Genomic DNA, 17,500 nt, shown 5'->3' with positions numbered 1-17,500 from the left:
AATCATGGGTGACAGTCTAAATGCTGAGCCAATCATGGGTGACAGTCTAAATGCAAGAGCAACCGTTAGAGACAGTCTCCACACGGTAGACTAGCCAAGAGAGACACAGTAGTATGTTTTGAAAGAAAACTGATTCCGACAATATATCATATTTGACAGTGAAGGTAAAGGATTATTTTACTTGAAATACTTTTTACCGGAGATACACAAGAGTTTCTTTACTGACTTGTGTGCAATGTACTGTATGTGGTTTCTCTCACTCCACTGGTGTGTGTGTGTGTGCGTGTGCGTGTGTGTGTGTGTGTGTGTGTGTGTGTGTGTGTGTATGCATGTGTGCGTGTGTGTGTTGAAGGACAGATCCTCCTTTGCTGGATGCCTTCATTATGGATAAAGCTCTACTGGACTTCGAGGTCTCCATCGACGCAGACTGCAAACTCCTGACTGTGGGCAAGCCATTCGCCATCGAGGGTAAGACACACGCGCGCACACACACACACACCTGTCAACGGTGGAGGCTTAGAGGGTAAGCTGCTGTGGCAGGCAGCCTATGGGGATTGAAAACCAGCCTGAGCAGCCGCTTGAACCAGCAACACCAACACTTACCGAGGCGAGTGAAGTACCACCTGGGTCATAAGGGTTCACACCACTTGACAGAGGCTGTAGTATCATATCACTCTTCTACATCCAGGTTGGTGGTGGAGGGAGGCTTACTCCTACCAGCCAGACAGTGAGTGATTGAGGAGGCAGTGAAGCAAGTCAGCTGCTGTGGTTTGAGGTTGAAGTTCTATCCAAGTTGACGCAGGGGTACGGCTAGAGGGGATAGCGGTTTGGGGTAGAATTGCATCACTGATACGGAGACAAGCTGTCCAATAACGCCACAGGCTAAAGGTACACACCATCATCAATTATTGACAAACAACTGCCTGTCAGAAGCTCCCCGACAGTTCAGAATGGGAACCGTCTTTTTTCATGTTTGTGGTTTATTGAATTTTTGTAAGGCACTGTCTGCGGTGTCTTCACACACACACACACACACACACACACACACACACACACACGCACACACACACACACACACAAACACAAACACACACAAACACACTGAGGCCTCATAATGATATACTAAGGGGATTATTATGGCAGGTCTGCATGACAATCTATTTATCATCCTAAGAAACAGACAGACAGACAGACAGACAGATAGGTAGATAGGTAGTTGGATAGATAGGTAAATAGGTACTTAATTGATCCTTGAGGGACATGGCAGTGTAGTAATGAATTCTACAGAGACTAAAAAAACATCATGCTAATGTCAGAAACCCATAACAAGGGCGTTATGTAAGCTTGTAAGTTTCCCCATTGCTCCTGAGAATGTGACTTTATGTTAAGAATTTCTTGCACGATTCTGGTCATTTGTGGTTGAAAAACATAGAACATATACTTAAAATTCGTTGTATGTGACTTTTATAAACCAAAACAACATAAATGTTTTCTGCTCGCCTGAAATCCAAGAGGAGGCCGCAACAAAACCTCGCCACATGTGGTTGAGGCTGATATTGATATCCCACTCAATGCCGAACTTTTGCAAACTATGATGGACTCCCTGAAAGCTGACATCTGTGGGAAAATGTACTCTTTGTCTTCCAGTCCCCTTTCCGAGAATTAAAAGAGTCGATAGAGCCATTGCAAGAAAAGGTCGAACAACACAGGCAATCTATGCTAGAGCTTGAGCTATCAGTTACAGATCACAGTGGCCGAATAACAGAGTTGAAGGCTAGGGTTGGCAAGGTGACGGCTCAAGTTAAACATCTGGATGACCGATGCGCGGACCTGGAGGGGAGATGGAGAAGAAATAACATTCGGTTGGTCTGCCGGAGTGGTTGGACAGGCCCAACTGCTTAAGGAACTACTTGGCATGGACGAAGAGCCCCGGCTAGAAGAAGAGTCCCTGCTAGATGAAGAGTCCCTGCTAGATTTTCACTTTCGCAATGAGATTCCACATCGGACCGGGAAACCCTCTCCTCTCCTCTACCGGGGTAAGAAGATTTTCATCTATGCTGACTACACATCCACTATCGCTATAAAGCGATCTGCATTTGGAAATGTTAAGCGTCAGCTCCACTCATGTCTGGGCATCAAGATTGGGCTGCAGTACTCAGAATCACCCTGTCGGGCGGAGACACACACCGGTTCTAAGATCCTGACACTGCAAGTGACTATCAATTTTTTTTTATCAAGAAACCAGTCATTCCAAGTAATGTGTGAAAAGACACAGATGATCTAGCAGTGAGCTGGCTAACCTTGCCCACATTCGTTTGTTTACCTTGAATTGGACTACATTCCCCAGTAAGTCATTGTTGCTTTCCATACTAATGGATGGACTGTTACTAAGGTTCTGTTAATTTTGTATGTGTTTACAATTGCTTGACACTTTCACAATTTTCTCTTAGGTAGCTGTACGCTATAGTAGTTCACTATGATGGTGATGGCTACGATAGAGCGTTTAGCACGTTTCATGAGGTTTAATCGGCGTGTCTCGTTCGGGGAGACACTTTGCCAGGGTGGGAGGGGGTAATGTGGTTTGTTTACCACAAAGGATTGTTATATTTTGTGGGTTTTTTGTGTGGCTGCTTGGTTTATCAACATTGAATACATGTTATTCACTATCTATCATTATGCTTCATTCCTTGCCTCTTAAGAGCTATGGCTTCACCTAAATGAACACAGCAAGATGGAAGTGGGTTATACAGTTTCTGATCAGACCAGAGTGAAAAGTAGTTGGATTGGCCATACTTACCATTCTTAGTTTCAGGGTAATGCCAGAGGTGTAGCTATTATATTGCACAATTCCTTTCGGGTGTTCAAATGTGATTGCAGATGGGAAATGGGAGGTATTTAGTTAGTGGTAAAATGTATAACACTCCAGTGCTTCTTGTTAATATATGGGCCAAACTGGGATGATGATGGCTTTTTTAAAACTCTGTTTTCAACTCTACAAAATATTGGGGGATTTCAACTCTTGGCTGGATCCTAAACTGGACTGCTCCTCTACCCGAAACCATAGGTCTTCAAGGTCCGCTAAGGTGATCCAGTCCTTTAAAAAACGATTTGCCGTATCTGACCCCTGGGTTTTTGTAATCCCTCTGGGAAGGAATATTCATTTCTTTCAAATGTCCATCATACTTTTACTCATATAGATTATTTTCTTGTAGATAATAGAATTCTTCCATCTGTAAAGTCAATTTCACATATTGCAATAGTTACATCAGACCATGCCCCAGTTACTATGAATATACATTTGACAGAATCTGATCATAACCATGCTCCATGGCGTTTCAATTACTGTCTACTTTCAAATGAGGACTTTGTGGAATTTATTTTAAAGCAAATAGATTTCTTCCTTAGTGTAAATAAGACTCCCGATGTATCTGCATCAGTGTTATGGGAAACCTTGAAGGTGTACATCAGAGGTGTAATCATTTCTTACAGTGGTTATAAGAGGAAAATTAACAGGGAAAAACGTACTGATTTGACAAAACGCATTGCACAGGTAAACACAATATATGCCACCTCTCCTTCCCCAGATCTATATCAGGAGTGCCTCTGCTTACTGGCCAAGTTTGAGGTTTTAGCTATGGACCATACAACGGAAATGCTATTGAAATCCAGATATACTGTACTTGTTGTGAAGGCCCACAGTTTAGTGCCAGTTTTAGTTTCCCCAAACCAGCCCTATTTTGCCCCTGGTATTTCCTTTGTTATTTTCTATACTATTCTGTACGTTTTATGAAGGTATATGTATTATTATTGTAATGTTTATGCATATGTTTGATGACGTAGTATATCCGGGGTGTGTCCGTGACCCGGATGCTACGTTCGGTGGTGTATATATAAGAAACGGAAGTAGTCCGCGAGTCAGTGTGTGAGGAGAATCAGAACGAGAGAGTAACGAGAGAGAGAAGCAACGAAGTCAATCTAAGATGGCGGATTCCGTAACACGCACCCCGTGCTGAAGCGGACCACCAAAAGTGATTATCGAGTGTACCACTGTAGCCCGTTTAGTTGTGTTCCCGTTGGACCGCCTTGCCAGCAGCCGGCTGTTCAACGTTGGACCAAGCGAGACGCCAGCTGGACATAATCGTCGCCTCCACGAGCGGACTGCGACCGAACACTGACTCCAGCGGAGCTTCGACGCGGACCACCGGACCTGGGCCCTTCACCTCGTTGTGGACCACGAAGACGGCCCTTTCCCTCCGCGTTGCTACGTCACCCCCCCCTTCCGTCTGCTACCTTCATCGACGCACATGCCATCCAACCAGGCCTCAACGCGCACCACAGCCCTGGACTATAAGCCTGTTCAGGCCAGAGACTATGAGTGAGTGATTGAGTGTGTGTGTGGCCGGCGGGAGGGAATGTATATATGGGGATGTATACCACCGTCATGTAAATAAATGTGTTGTTCATATGTGATACCGTTACCGTGTTATATATTGTTTGTATGCTAATGCTAAGTACAAAGCTAATGCTAATGCTAGTTCCAATGCTAAATGCTAATGCTAATTACAAGGCTAATGCTACTGCTAGTTCCCATGCTAATGCTAACGATAGTAACTGCTAGTCTAACGGTTTGCTGGCGCCCCCTGCCTGTATCCTCCTACACTGCCTATTTAGCTCCATTAGTTAGATAACCAGCCCCTTCCTAAATTATACAGTCCTTTTCAGCTACTCCCTGGTTACAATTGGTCCTTCGAGCCGGATTGGTAGTGTAGTGATAGCATGGCTGAGCGCAGCCAACCAGACCAGACAGTTACCCCCCCTTCTCCGCCCCCTGAGCCAGAGCCACGACCACAGAGAGTCCCGCGGTTGCCTCCGAGGTTACAGGAGTATGAGCTCGAGCTCGAAAGCTCACTGAGTGGTAGCGAGGAGCGCACTCCACGGGATACAGTGGTCGGAGAGGCCGAGGTGTCCGCCGGTGCGCGGGTGGCTAGCACTGAGACAGCCCTCAAAGAGCACCAGCCTGAGGATGAGATGGCAGAACCGCAGGGTTTCGCCGTGGAAACGGAAGATCAGGAAGGAGAGGCCCGGTCCGACAGCGCCTGCGGGCGGAAGAGGGAGGGCCTCAGCCTTAACGATCTGCCTCCCAGTACGGCGCGCTCGAGACCTAGCTCCTGCCGCTCAGTGGCTTCCTCCCGGTCCAGGGTTTCCGTGGGCAGTTCTGCCTCTGGGGCGGATAGCCTGCACTCCAGAGGGAGTAGTGCCGCGCTGTCCGAATGTATGCGCCAACAGGCCGAGGCGACGTTAGAGCGAGAACGCCTCCAGTTCGAGCGTGAACGAGAGAGGGAACGCATCCATTTCGAGCGCGAGCGCCTCCAGATGGGGGCGGCGGAGAGACAGCGCCAGGAGGCGCTAGAACGTGAACGCCTCCAGATGGGGGCGGCGGAGAGACAGCGCCAGGAGGCGCTAGAACGTGAACGCTTCCAGATGGAGCGCGACCGCCTCCAGATGGAGGGGGCGGAACGCGCGGCGGAGAGACAGATGGAGGGGGCGGAACGCGCGGCGGAGAGGCAGATGGCGAGAGAGCAACTGCACGCAGAGAAGATGGAGGAAATGATGCAGACCATGCGCGACGTGTGCATCAGCAGAACTCCGTCGGCCCGTAGCTCCAGAGCATCATCCGCACGGCCCTCTCGAGTGCCATCTCCTGAACCCCCCGCCGATGGCTCCATGACCCCCGCCATGACTGTCCAACTACAGGCCCAGCTGACCACCTGGAAGGAAGAGGACCAGGGACCCGACCGCTACGCGGCCCAGAGGGAGCCAGCGTCGCTGCCCGGGAGGGGAGCCATCCCCCAAGAGCGTAGCACACCCCTAGGTCCTCCAGTGCACCAAAATGCATGCAGGCCGGACACCCAGACCGTCACTCCAGCCCCGATGATCCACTACAGGATGTTCCCCCAGGTGGAGGGACCCAAGTTCCCCTTCTTCAAGGACGAGGACAGGAGCCAGTATGTGGAGCTACGCATCTGCCTAGACACGCTCTTGGACAACTCCTGCTCAGAGTCCTACAAATATGCGATTCTCCTTCAGCATGTGAGGAACCCTAGAGCCCACAACATGGTACTGGCCCATGCCTCCGCACCGACACCTTACACCAGAGCGCTCGCTGACTTGGATGCCCGCTACGGTCGTCCCTGGAACCACGCCCTTGCTGAACTGCAAGCCCTCGAACAGCAGGCCCCCATCAAGGATGACCGGGCGCTGGATGACTTCGCGCTCCGCGTGCACACCTTGGTTGGGATGCTGAAGACGCAGGGCCCAGCTGGCGCCAGCGAGATCAACAGCACCTCCAACGTAGAGCGGCTGCTCCGCAAGATCCCACGCTTCCGGCAGGAGAGGTTCCGGCGACAGCAGCGCGTTCGTAACCCCGGGAAGTTGGGTCTGAGCATGGCTGCCTTCGCGGAGTTCCTACTGGAGGAAGTGCATGACACCAACGTAGACGCCATGGGTTACGCGGAGCCGAAGAAGGAGAGGGAGAAGGGAGACCGCTGGGACCGGCCGAGCTCGAACAGAGGACGCCCAGTAGGAGTGCTGCACACGGAGGAGGAGCCTCGGAGAGAGAGGAAAGCCCGACCTGAGGGAAAGGATTCCTCTCAACCCCCTCAGAAGGGACGGAGAGGTCCACCGCCATGTCCGTACTGCACCAGCGAGCACTGGTTCAATGAGTGCAGTGACTTCAACAACCTGAGTACCGAGGCCAAGCAGAGGTGGCTCGAGGAGCACAAGAGGTGCTGGAACTGTGGGCGCGACCATCTGGCGAAGAACTGCACCTTGAGGAGAAAGTGCAACCGCTGTGAGGAGGTCCACCTCCACATCCTACACGAGGTCTCCCTCGCCAGGTCCACGGAGGGCACCAGAAGCCCTAGGTCCGGTAGCGCACCGGAAGAGGCAACACCTGTCTACTACCTAGACCCAGCCCGGAGCAGCGGCTCCAAGGTCCTACTGAAGGTGGTGAAGGTCCGACTGCACCACAACAACGCTGTGTACGACACGTACGCCGTTCTAGACGACGGGTCGGAACGGACCATCCTTCTCCAGGGGCCAGCGCGCCAGTTGGGGCTCCAAGGGACTGCGGAGAAGCTGACTCTGCGCACGATACGTCGCGACCTTAAAGAGGTCACCGGGGCGAGAATCAACTTCTCTATCTCCCCGGCGGGGCGGCCGTCGGATAGACATCGGCTTCAGAATGTCTTCACCGCCGACCAGCTAGCGCTCTCCCGCTACGACTACCCCCTGGAGAGGTTACGCGCAAGATATCCCCACCTACGGCGAGTAGACCTACATCCGATAGAAGGAGCGGAGCCAACCCTTCTCATCGGCTCGGACAACGCTGAACTGATCGTGTCGCTCCGTCCTCCGCTGAGAGGACCACGAGGCTGCCCGATGGCTGTTAAGACTGCGCTTGGGTGGGCCCTCCAAGGCGCTACCGAAGGGAGAGATAGAGACGGGAGAGCTACGTCATCCCTCCATGTCCGAACCGAAGAAGCAAACCAACCAACCGGACCGCCTGGAGTGGAATCTATTGCTGCCAGTGCACCTGGAACAGTTAGTACCACAAATGGTTCACCACAGGATGACCAACCAAAGAAGAAGTCTCTGTGGACAGAGCATAAGTCTCTGGATGGGAAGACCTACTTCTACAACACAGAGACTAAACAGTCCTCAGGGGAGAAACCAGACGACCTGAAATCTCCTGCTGATCAAATGTTGTCTAAGTGCCCGTGGAAGGAGTACAAGTCTGACACGGGAAAGCCTTACTACTACAACTCCCAGACTAAGGAGTCCCGGTGGTGGCGCTACCGTGCCATGGCGGCAACAGCTGTTGCCGAGGAACACCTGCAGGTGGCCATGCACCCTCACGTGGCCGAGGTCAGCATTGACGCACCCGTCAACTCCGTCGAGTACACGTCAGCCATGAAAGTCTCAGCCAGTATTGTAGACGCCTCCAAGGAGGAAAGGCCGGAGTTGGCGAAGAAAACGTACAAGTGGAACCCAAAAGAGGAGGCCAAGCAGGCCTTCAAAGAGCTTCTGAAGGAGAAGGGTGTTTCATCCAACGAGTCATGGGAGCAAGCCATGAGAATGATCATCAACGACCCACGCTACAGCGCCCTGCCCAAGCTGAGTGAGAAGAAGCAAGCGTTTAAGGCCTACAAGGCTAAGAAGGAGAAGGAACAAGCCAAGCAGCTCAGGAAGAGGAACTGGGAGGCGCTGAAGAGCATTCTGGACAACATGGCCAACGTCACCTACCGCACCACCTGGTCCGAGGCCCAGCAGTACCTGCTGGACAACCCCACCTTCGCTGAGTACGAGGCGCTGCAGAACATGGACAAGGAAGACGCTCTGATCTGCTTCGAGGAGCACATCCGCGCCCTGGAGAAGGAGGAGAAGCAGAAGACTCTGCTGAGGGAGAGAGACAACTTGTCCGAAGGTGCCGTGGTACTGGTGATCGACCAGTCCCTTCCACGCGCCGCCTGGCAGACAGGCAGAGTGACCAAGGTCCTGCCGGGTCCGGATGGAAGGGTGCGGACGGCCATCGTGGACGTTGGTGGTCGCACTTACACCCGACCTGTGGCACGCCTGATTGAGCTCCCTCCAATTACGAAAGACACTATCCCCTCCTACCTCACGCTGCTAGAGCAGCATAGCCAGTGTGCCTTCTTAGTTAACTGAAACCGAGGGTTTCATGGGGCGGCTGTTGTGAAGGCCCACAGTTTAGTGCCAGTTTTAGTTTCCCCAAACCAGCCCTATTTTGCCCCTGGTATTTCCTTTGTTATTTTCTATACTATTCTGTACGTTTTATGAAGGTATATGTATTATTATTGTAATGTTTATGCATATGTTTGATGACGTAGTATATCCGGGGTGTGTCCGTGACCCGGATGCTACGTTCGGTGGTGTATATATAAGAAACGGAAGTAGTCCGCGAGTCAGTGTGTGAGGAGAATCAGAACGAGAGAGTAACGAGAGAGAGAAGCAACGAAGTCAATCTAAGATGGCGGATTCCGTAACACGCACCCCGTGCTGAAGCGGACCACCAAAAGTGATTATCGAGTGTACCACTGTAGCCCGTTTAGTTGTGTTCCCGTTGGACCGCCTTGCCAGCAGCCGGCTGTTCAACGTTGGACCAAGCGAGACGCCAGCTGGACATAATCGTCGCCTCCACGAGCGGACTGCGACCGAACACTGACTCCAGCGGAGCTTCGACGCGGACCACCGGACCTGGGCCCTTCACCTCGTTGTGGACCACGAAGACGGCCCTTTCCCTCCGCGTTGCTACGTCACCCCCCCCTTCCGTCTGCTACCTTCATCGACGCACATGCCATCCAACCAGGCCTCAACGCGCACCACAGCCCTGGACTATAAGCCTGTTCAGGCCAGAGACTATGAGTGAGTGATTGAGTGTGTGTGTGGCCGGCGGGAGGGAATGTATATATGGGGATGTATACCACCGTCATGTAAATAAATGTGTTGTTCATATGTGATACCGTTACCGTGTTATATATTGTTTGTATGCTAATGCTAAGTACAAAGCTAATGCTAATGCTAGTTCCAATGCTAAATGCTAATGCTAATTACAAGGCTAATGCTACTGCTAGTTCCCATGCTAATGCTAACGATAGTAACTGCTAGTCTAACGGTTTGCTGGCGCCCCCTGCCTGTATCCTCCTACACTGCCTATTTAGCTCCATTAGTTAGATAACCAGCCCCTTCCTAAATTATACAGTCCTTTTCAGCTACTCCCTGGTTACAGTACTTATTATGAGCATAGGAACAAGGCCAGCAGATTGCTAGCCTATCAACTGCGACAGACATCATCATCTCACCAAATTCCCCAAATTCAAACATCTTCGGGCCTAACAATTGATCATAAGAAAAATAATGATGAGTTTAAAGATGTTAACATGTCACTGTATACTTCTGAAAACACAGCTGCTTCTTCACATTTGGATAGTTTCTTTAATTCACTTGATATCCCTACCGTTCACCCTGACTTTGTCGATGATTTGGAAAGAAACATCACTGTTGCATAACTCACTACAGCTGCTAAATCCATGCAATGTGGTAAATGTCCAGGGCCAGGTGGATATCCTGTTGAGACGTTTTTACATACATTAGCCCCCATCTTAATTGATTCAACGTTCAAATGTTTAATTAATCATTTGAATCTCTTAAATTGCCCCAGATCCTCACTCAGGCCTCAATTTCCCTTCTTTTGAAAAGGAATAAGGATCCTTTGTCCTGTTCCTCGTTTCGGCCACCACCCTACTGAATGTAGATTTTAGACTTTAAATTACTATCCAAACTCATAGCTTTGCGCCTTGAGTCTACACTTACATCTATCCTGATCAAACAGGTTTCATTAGAAATAGACATTCCTTTTTTAATTTACGACGGCTATTCACTACAGTTTATAATCCATCTGCCTTTACTTCTCCAGAAGCATTAATATCATTGGACGTAGAGAGAAAGCTTTTGATCTTTTGCTTTTTCATACTCTAGATACATTTGGTTTTGACAAATGGCACATAACAGAGTGTCTCTCTTTATGCAGACAATCTTCTTCTGTACGTTTCAAACGTATCTGTTTCTGTCCCTGCTGCACTTTCCATGCTGAAATTATTCTATATATCGGGATATAAACTTAATTTAGGTAAAAGTGAGCTATTTCCTCTAAACGCAACCACATGTAAATACCCTTTAAATAATTTCCCATTTAAAATATTGCCATAGTTTTACATATCTTGGAATTCAAGTTACAAGTACATTCACAAAGAAAAGAAATTCACCACACTCATTGAACGAAAATGTATGACAATATTGACCCCTCTCGTGAAAAATGCATCCATTTGCATATGTTTTGGTCACGGACATCTCTGCAAAATTTCTGGACTGCGAATTTCAATACTTTGTCGGAGGTAACTTATCGAGCCTAATGCCATTACTGCTCTGTTTGGCATCCCTCAGTTGCCTTTGCCTGGCCTCAAGCGGATCTGACAGCCTTCGTAACATTACTGCCTAGACGTCTAATACTAATAAGATGGAAATCACCAACACCGCCTACTCCTACTCTATACATTGAAACACACTATACATTGAAACACACTCTATACATTGAAAGGCTCTTTCAAGACATTTAAAAAGATGTGGGGGCCTTTATTAGCCTATGCAGAGAAATTGACCTTCCCAGTTATCCCTGAATAAGATTCCATTTTAGCTGTGACCTGAAGGGTGAGGACATTATGTTTACTGTAATGTGTGAAATATGACCAACCTTTTTTGTGCTTTAACACTATTGCCATTTTGTGAATGAAACATAACGGTCCATCAGTAGCCTGATTCACCCCTTGTGTCTTGTCACACACACACACACACACACACACATACACACACACACACACACACACACACACACACACACACAGACGCACACAGACATAGACACCAGGTTGTAGAGTAGCAGCTGTGTAGAACATCAGAATAGAGCCGCAGAATGGTTTGTATGTCCATTACAGATTGATCAACAACAGCAGCAGCAGGCAGGCAGATTTGAGAGATAACGAGCACACCTCATTGGCATTCATCTAAGGCCCTGGAGGAGAGTAGAGTAGACAGCCCAGTCGGGTGATGAATCAACGCTTTATGTGACGGTTGTATTTTGTTACCGGCTTGTTAAATCAAGCGGGTTAATAGAATAGGATAGGATAGAAAAGTAGAGGCTGTCTTTTGAGGAGAAGAGGGGGTGGGGAGAGAAGGGGAGAGAGAGGAAGAGAAATACAGGGGAAGAGAGAGGGGGGGGGAGAAAGAGGGTGGAGAGAGAGAGAAAGAGAAAGAGTAGAGGGTGGAGGGAGAGAGAGAGAGTGGAGATAGAAGACTTTCATTTGCCCACTGCCAGCCAGTTGCGTCCTTCTGCTGAGCAGAGTGATAAAAAGACCAGCCAAGAGAGTCACCTAATCAAGACAAACCTTCACCTCCACCAGAGGGAGTGAGGGACAGAGAGAGCGTGGGAGGAAGAAGGAGAGATATGGAGAGAAAAATAAGCCAGCTGTCCAGAAAGTTGTCGCTCTCTGCCGCCCAAAAAACAGCAACAGACGCTGCTTTCTACAGGCTGCAGAAAGTATCACATTTAATGTTTATGACAGCTTAGACACACCCCATTAATAACATTACCACAGAAAACTCCCAACCATTATGTTTGTGTGTGTGTATGTGTGTGTGTATGTGTGTGTGTGTGTGTGTGTGTGTGTGTGTGTGTGTGTGTGTGTGTGTGACTGTACATAGGCAGTCAGATGGGATGGAGAATCAGGATGAGGCAGTGTTGTTGCCAGTGGGTTGGCAAGAGAGATAGTGTGAGTGCGTGAGTGCGTGTGTGCGTGCGTGCGTGCGTGCATGGGTGTGGGTGGGGGTTCAGTGATGTTATTCTGTCTGAGCAAAACTGTCTGAGCGGAAGAGGAAAAAAACAGATGGGGTTGCCCACTCCTATCTCACTGTCTGACTGCTCTACGGATGGTGGGATGACAGACGAACGCTGTCTGTCTCCTGCTCACTGGCACAGGGAGAGAGAGAAGGGGAGGAGACAGGGGGGAAGGCGTGAAAGGTAGGGGAGACACAGAGGGGGTGAGAGATACAGAGAGGGAGAGTCTTATTTGTCAGATAAGGAACTAGAGTGTGACAGTTCTTGTGAACTCCTGCGGTTCCCTCTTGGTTCTCTCCCCTCTCACCACCTGCCTGCCACTAGACATGCCCTTGTATTTAAACAAGCAGCATAGAAATGAAATGAATCAAACTCCGCAGGAAGCCTTGTTTAGATAACGCGTGTACATCTGGTCCTGGAGAGCCACCGGGTGGGTGTGCTGTAGTTCTTACCCAGCACTAACGAACATCAGTTGCTGGGCTACTGTATGGTGATCTGGCAGGTGAGGCGAATGCGGGGCTGGAACAAAAGCCTGCACTCACCCTAGATGTCTTGGACAGTGTTCTATGATGAAGCGGAGCACCGTTCACTGGTATGCACGGCACTGTACTGACTGTGTGTGTGTGTGTGTGTGTGTGTGTGTGTGTGTGTGTGTGTGTGTGTGTGTGCGCCTGTGTCTCCTCTCCTAGGCTATGGGATCGGCATGCCCCAGGGCTCTCCTCTCACTCGTAACGTGTCAGAGTTTGTGAGTCGTTACAAGTCGGACGGCTACATGGACATGCTGCATGACAAGTGGTACAAGGTGGTACCCTGCGGGAAGAGAGTGTTCGCTAGCACTGAGGTGAGTGAGTGTGTGTGTGTGTGTGTGTGTGTGTGTGTGTGTGGGTGTGGGTGTGTGTGGGTGTATGGGTGTGCGTGTGTGTGTGTGTGTTTGTGTGGGAGTTTGTGTGGGTGTGCGTGTGCATGCGTGTTTGTGTGTGCGTGTTTGTGTGGGAGTTTGTGTGGGTGTGGGTGTATATAGTCCTGTACATGAGCCTCCCTGTGGGAGAGGGAGAAACAGTCATGGTTCGCTGCTAGCCATAAACACACAACGAATCTTGACAGACTTGATACATACATAGCTGTTGGCAGAGACTCTGTGTATGTATCAGAGGAGGCAGAGGTAGGGTATGTCTCCCTCACTTCTCACTCATTTGGCCTAGCCTCAGGGCAAGCTGGCGCCCTCTCAGAAGAAACTGACATGATTCTGTATGTTGAAATACACCACTAGTCTGTATTGTCTCGATACACATCCGATTGAACTGCTGTGAAGGAGATCAGGAAGGGCTCCTTGTCCTCTGAGAGGAGAGGGGGAAAAGGAGGCCAGTGTTTTCCCTAGTGGAATGTTGACTCACCAGGAGAGTAATTGCCATGAGAGGTAGTGGGGAATTAGGTTCGGTGAGGCCGTGATTGTAGTTCAGTTCTACTCAACAGCACAGAACTTCCTCTCCGACTGGCAGATCAAAGCTCTCTCAGAGGAGATGGATATTCTGTCAAAGGGAGTATCATTACTAAGAAGCACAAACTGTTCTTCAATTAATCTTTTACTTTGTCTTTTCTTTTCTTTTCTTTTTTCTTCCTTTCTTTTTTCTCTCTCTCTGTCACTCTTTCTCTCTCTCTGTCTCTGTGTGTGTGTGTGTGTGTGTGTGTGTGTATGTGTGTGTGTGTGTGTGTGTGTGTGTGTGTGTGTCTTTCTCTCTCTCTCTTTCTCTCTCTCTTCCTCTCTCTGTCGCTAGACTCTACAGATGGGTATCCAGCATTTCTCAGGGCTGTTTGTGTTGCTGTGTGTGGGTGTGGGCGGAGCCTTGATTACCTTGGCAGGTGAACACACCTTCTATCACCTGGTCATTCCCCGTCTCCGACGCACACACACACTACAGTACTGGTTACACACCAGCCAGGTAAGTAACACACACACACACACACACACACTCACACACACACACACACACACACACACACACACACACACACAACTTGACTCCTCATCAGACAGGTAAGCCACCATCAGAGGGGGTGTTGTTCAGTCTCAGTCAAACATGGAGGAGGTGCTCCCTCTGCTGTTTGCAGGGTGACATTTCCGGAGGAGAAGCACAAAAGAGTTACCAATACCACCTTGTAGTTATGTATGAAGCAACATGTAATCATGGCTAAAATATAGTCCATGCAATTCTGGTGGATTAATGAAGTCAAATTATTGTTAAATACAATTAAAATGAATTGTTTATTGCAAATGTCTTTAAAAACCACAATGGAATGAGCTGGTCTCTGGAATGTCTTGTTGTCTGCAGAAGATCCACCGTGCTATAAACGCCACCTACGAGGACGTAGGGAAGGGGCTGACAGGCATGGACCAGAGGTAAATCACACACACACATAATGTGTGCATTAAATGTACATGGTAATAAAAACTGTAACCTAGAATGACTAAAACTCTTTGATTTCTCTCAGCCCCTCCCCTTGTGTCTCTGAAAGCTGCACCCTCCACAGACTACAACAGCCCCTTCCTCCCCCATCTCCTCTCCCCTCCAAGCCTGCCCTCCCCAGCAGCAGAGACACCCCCCGCCCCTCCTCACCGTCACATGAGCCCAAGGAGAGCAAGCGGGTGCACTTTGACCTGGAGACCCTCCACAGCTACCGCCTCCGCACACACACCGCCTCGGTGCGGGGTAGACCAGGTATGGTGGGGCGGCCGGGGCTGAACATGGGGGGCTTCAGCCTGGGGAACCTGGGGGGACAGGTTAGCATCCAAGCTAACGGGGGCCCGGCTTCTGCCCTACCCTCCCCAGGCCTGGTGCTGTCTCCCCTGGGCAACCGAGCGGCCCAGACCTGTCTGTGGGAGGGGGAGCTCCAGGAGCTGCAAGGGAGGATCGAGACGTTCAGGAACCAGCTAAGAGATGCCCTGGCCAGGAGGGCCGAGATTCAGACGAGCCTGGAGAGAGAGAGGAGCGGCCAGGGCAGGAGGGAGACCAGTCTGGAGAGAGAGAAAGACAGGGAGAGACCAGTACAAACTGTCAGTGCTCTGGAAAGAGGGAGCACCAGCCAATCGAAAATCCTGGAGAGAGACAGGACTGGCCAGTTACAAACCTTGTTAAACAATTTGCAGACAGGGAGAACCAATCCACCAGGTGCTCTAAACAGCCAATGGAAAACTGTAAACAGCCTGGATAGGGGGAGAGCCAACCAATCACGTACTGTCAATACTCTGGTGGGAGAAAGAACTGTCCAGTCACGTGCGTCCACCAGCCTTGAGAGAGGGAGGCTCAACCAATCAGGCACTGTGAGTAGCGTGGAGAGGGGGAGAACTATTCAAACACGAAACACGGCTAGCCTGGACAGACAGAAGGTTAGCCTATCACGTACTCCGAACAGCCTGGAGAGACCCAGAGTCAGCCAATCCAGCAGTGGCACCATGGCCTCAGCTACAGGCCCTGTTAAGGATATGAGCAAGAGCTTGTTCTAGAAGATATCCTGAGGAACATTGGTCGGCATTAGAATGGATCCTTGAGGAATACCACAACTGACAAAAGGATCAGATACGATTAGATCCGCTTTATTGTAAGGAAAATGGTCATGGACACACAAAAGAGTGGTGGGAGTGGCTTACTCCCAATTATTTTAATTCATTTTTTCATGTGAGAGGGCTAATGGAAATTCTGCCTGTATAGATTCTATTGATCCTACCCTGCTGATTACAGTATTGTTGTAACAGTGTTGTGTGACACAATATATTGTGATACTGTACACTATCCTATTGTATTCAATGAGTTTACCATGGTGAAACTCCGTCCACCGTAAACCTCAGTTGGACTGCTATGGCCCAGGCATCAGAAACAGTGTCAGATAATACCTGAAACAGAACTTTTGGGGCTAAAGTCCTGTTGTTCGTTTGAGCATTGAAACGTTGCTGTGTTAAGTTAACTCGTTGTGTTCATCACTTGCCATGGTGTCTATAAAAAGAAGAAAAAAACCGATTTGGTCTTGTTTGAGAAAGGCATTGTGGCTTCTAATATTTAAGCAAATCATTTTTGAACCCCCATGAGGAAGTTGTATCTTCATATTACTGGATCTCACATGTTGTCCATTTCCATGTTTTGAAATAAACATTTATATACTGGTTTACCTGCACAAAATAATAACATTTATTATAGTCCAAGTGTGAAAATACGCAAATATATGCATTAAAAAGGGTAGAAATGATAAATATTATAGTGGCAGCATTATGTGTAATGGACGTTTTGTGCCACAAGATGGCTCCTGAATCCTGATTTCTGTCTGAAGGGCTGTCAAAGAGAGGGGAGGTGCTGCTTACAGAGCTGCCTGGTTTGAATGGAGACTGAATCACTAGTGCTGGTGTAGCAGGAGTGGAAAGTGTACCAACTATACTTCTGGTTAAATACTCCCATTGCTGCATGGTCAGAGAATAGTGGCGGTGAAAGATAAGAGATGAAAGACTGAATTAAATGATTCATCAACATCAGTGAAGGTAGCATACTCCACATTTAATATAATGCTGCCTCTGGATGGAGCCACTGAATAGACTAACAAGGAATTAATCGATAACGTTAGAGTTGTTTTGAGACTTTCCTTTTGATGCAGCACAAATCCATACAAGATATGTATTATGCAGAGAGAGAGGGGGGTGGAGAGAAAGAAAGAGAGAGCGAGAGAGACATGAACCCTGATTTATGACCTCTGCATTGACAGGCCAGTATTAACTGTAGATAATCACACCAAGAAACACTCAATTACACTCTCACTCGACACAGTAGTATTCTCCTTGTAGTCCTAAAATAAACTATAGGCTCCTTTGTCAGCCAGCCAGCCGTAGAGCACAGTCGGACTGCACTGAATGGGCAGTAAAAAAAATCAATCAGAACACAATCAGAGAATGCTTGTGTGTGCGGGTGCATGTGTCTGTGTGCGTGTGTGTGCGTGTGCGTGTGTGTGTGTGTGTGTGTGTGTGTGTGTGTGTGTGTGTGTGTGTGTGTA

General features: G+C 49.0%; 1 protein-coding gene across 1 annotated transcript in view; it reads left to right on the top strand.

The window, feature by feature from the left end:
- The window catches only part of LOC308149642 (glutamate receptor ionotropic, NMDA 3B-like), a gene marked incomplete at both ends in the record, with an annotated part of 60,114 nt that extends 44,143 nt beyond the window's left edge, over positions 1-15,971 (top strand). The window contains 5 exons of the mRNA XM_080522527.1: positions 353-468; positions 13,159-13,310; positions 14,245-14,409; positions 14,800-14,867; positions 14,960-15,971. Of these exons, the coding sequence (XP_080378653.1) occupies positions 353-468; positions 13,159-13,310; positions 14,245-14,409; positions 14,800-14,867; positions 14,960-15,971 (1,513 nt within the window). The remainder of the gene's footprint in view (positions 1-352; positions 469-13,158; positions 13,311-14,244; positions 14,410-14,799; positions 14,868-14,959) is intronic.
- Between the last annotated feature and the right edge of the window lie 1,529 nt (positions 15,972-17,500).

The sequence above is a fragment of the Nansenia antarctica genome (genome assembly GCF_963989245.1).
Source record: "Nansenia antarctica genome assembly, chromosome: 1".
Lineage (NCBI taxonomy): Eukaryota > Metazoa > Chordata > Actinopteri > Argentiniformes > Microstomatidae > Nansenia > Nansenia antarctica.
Note: the sequence above shows the minus strand (reverse complement) of the source record. Positions and strands in the feature narration are given on the sequence as shown.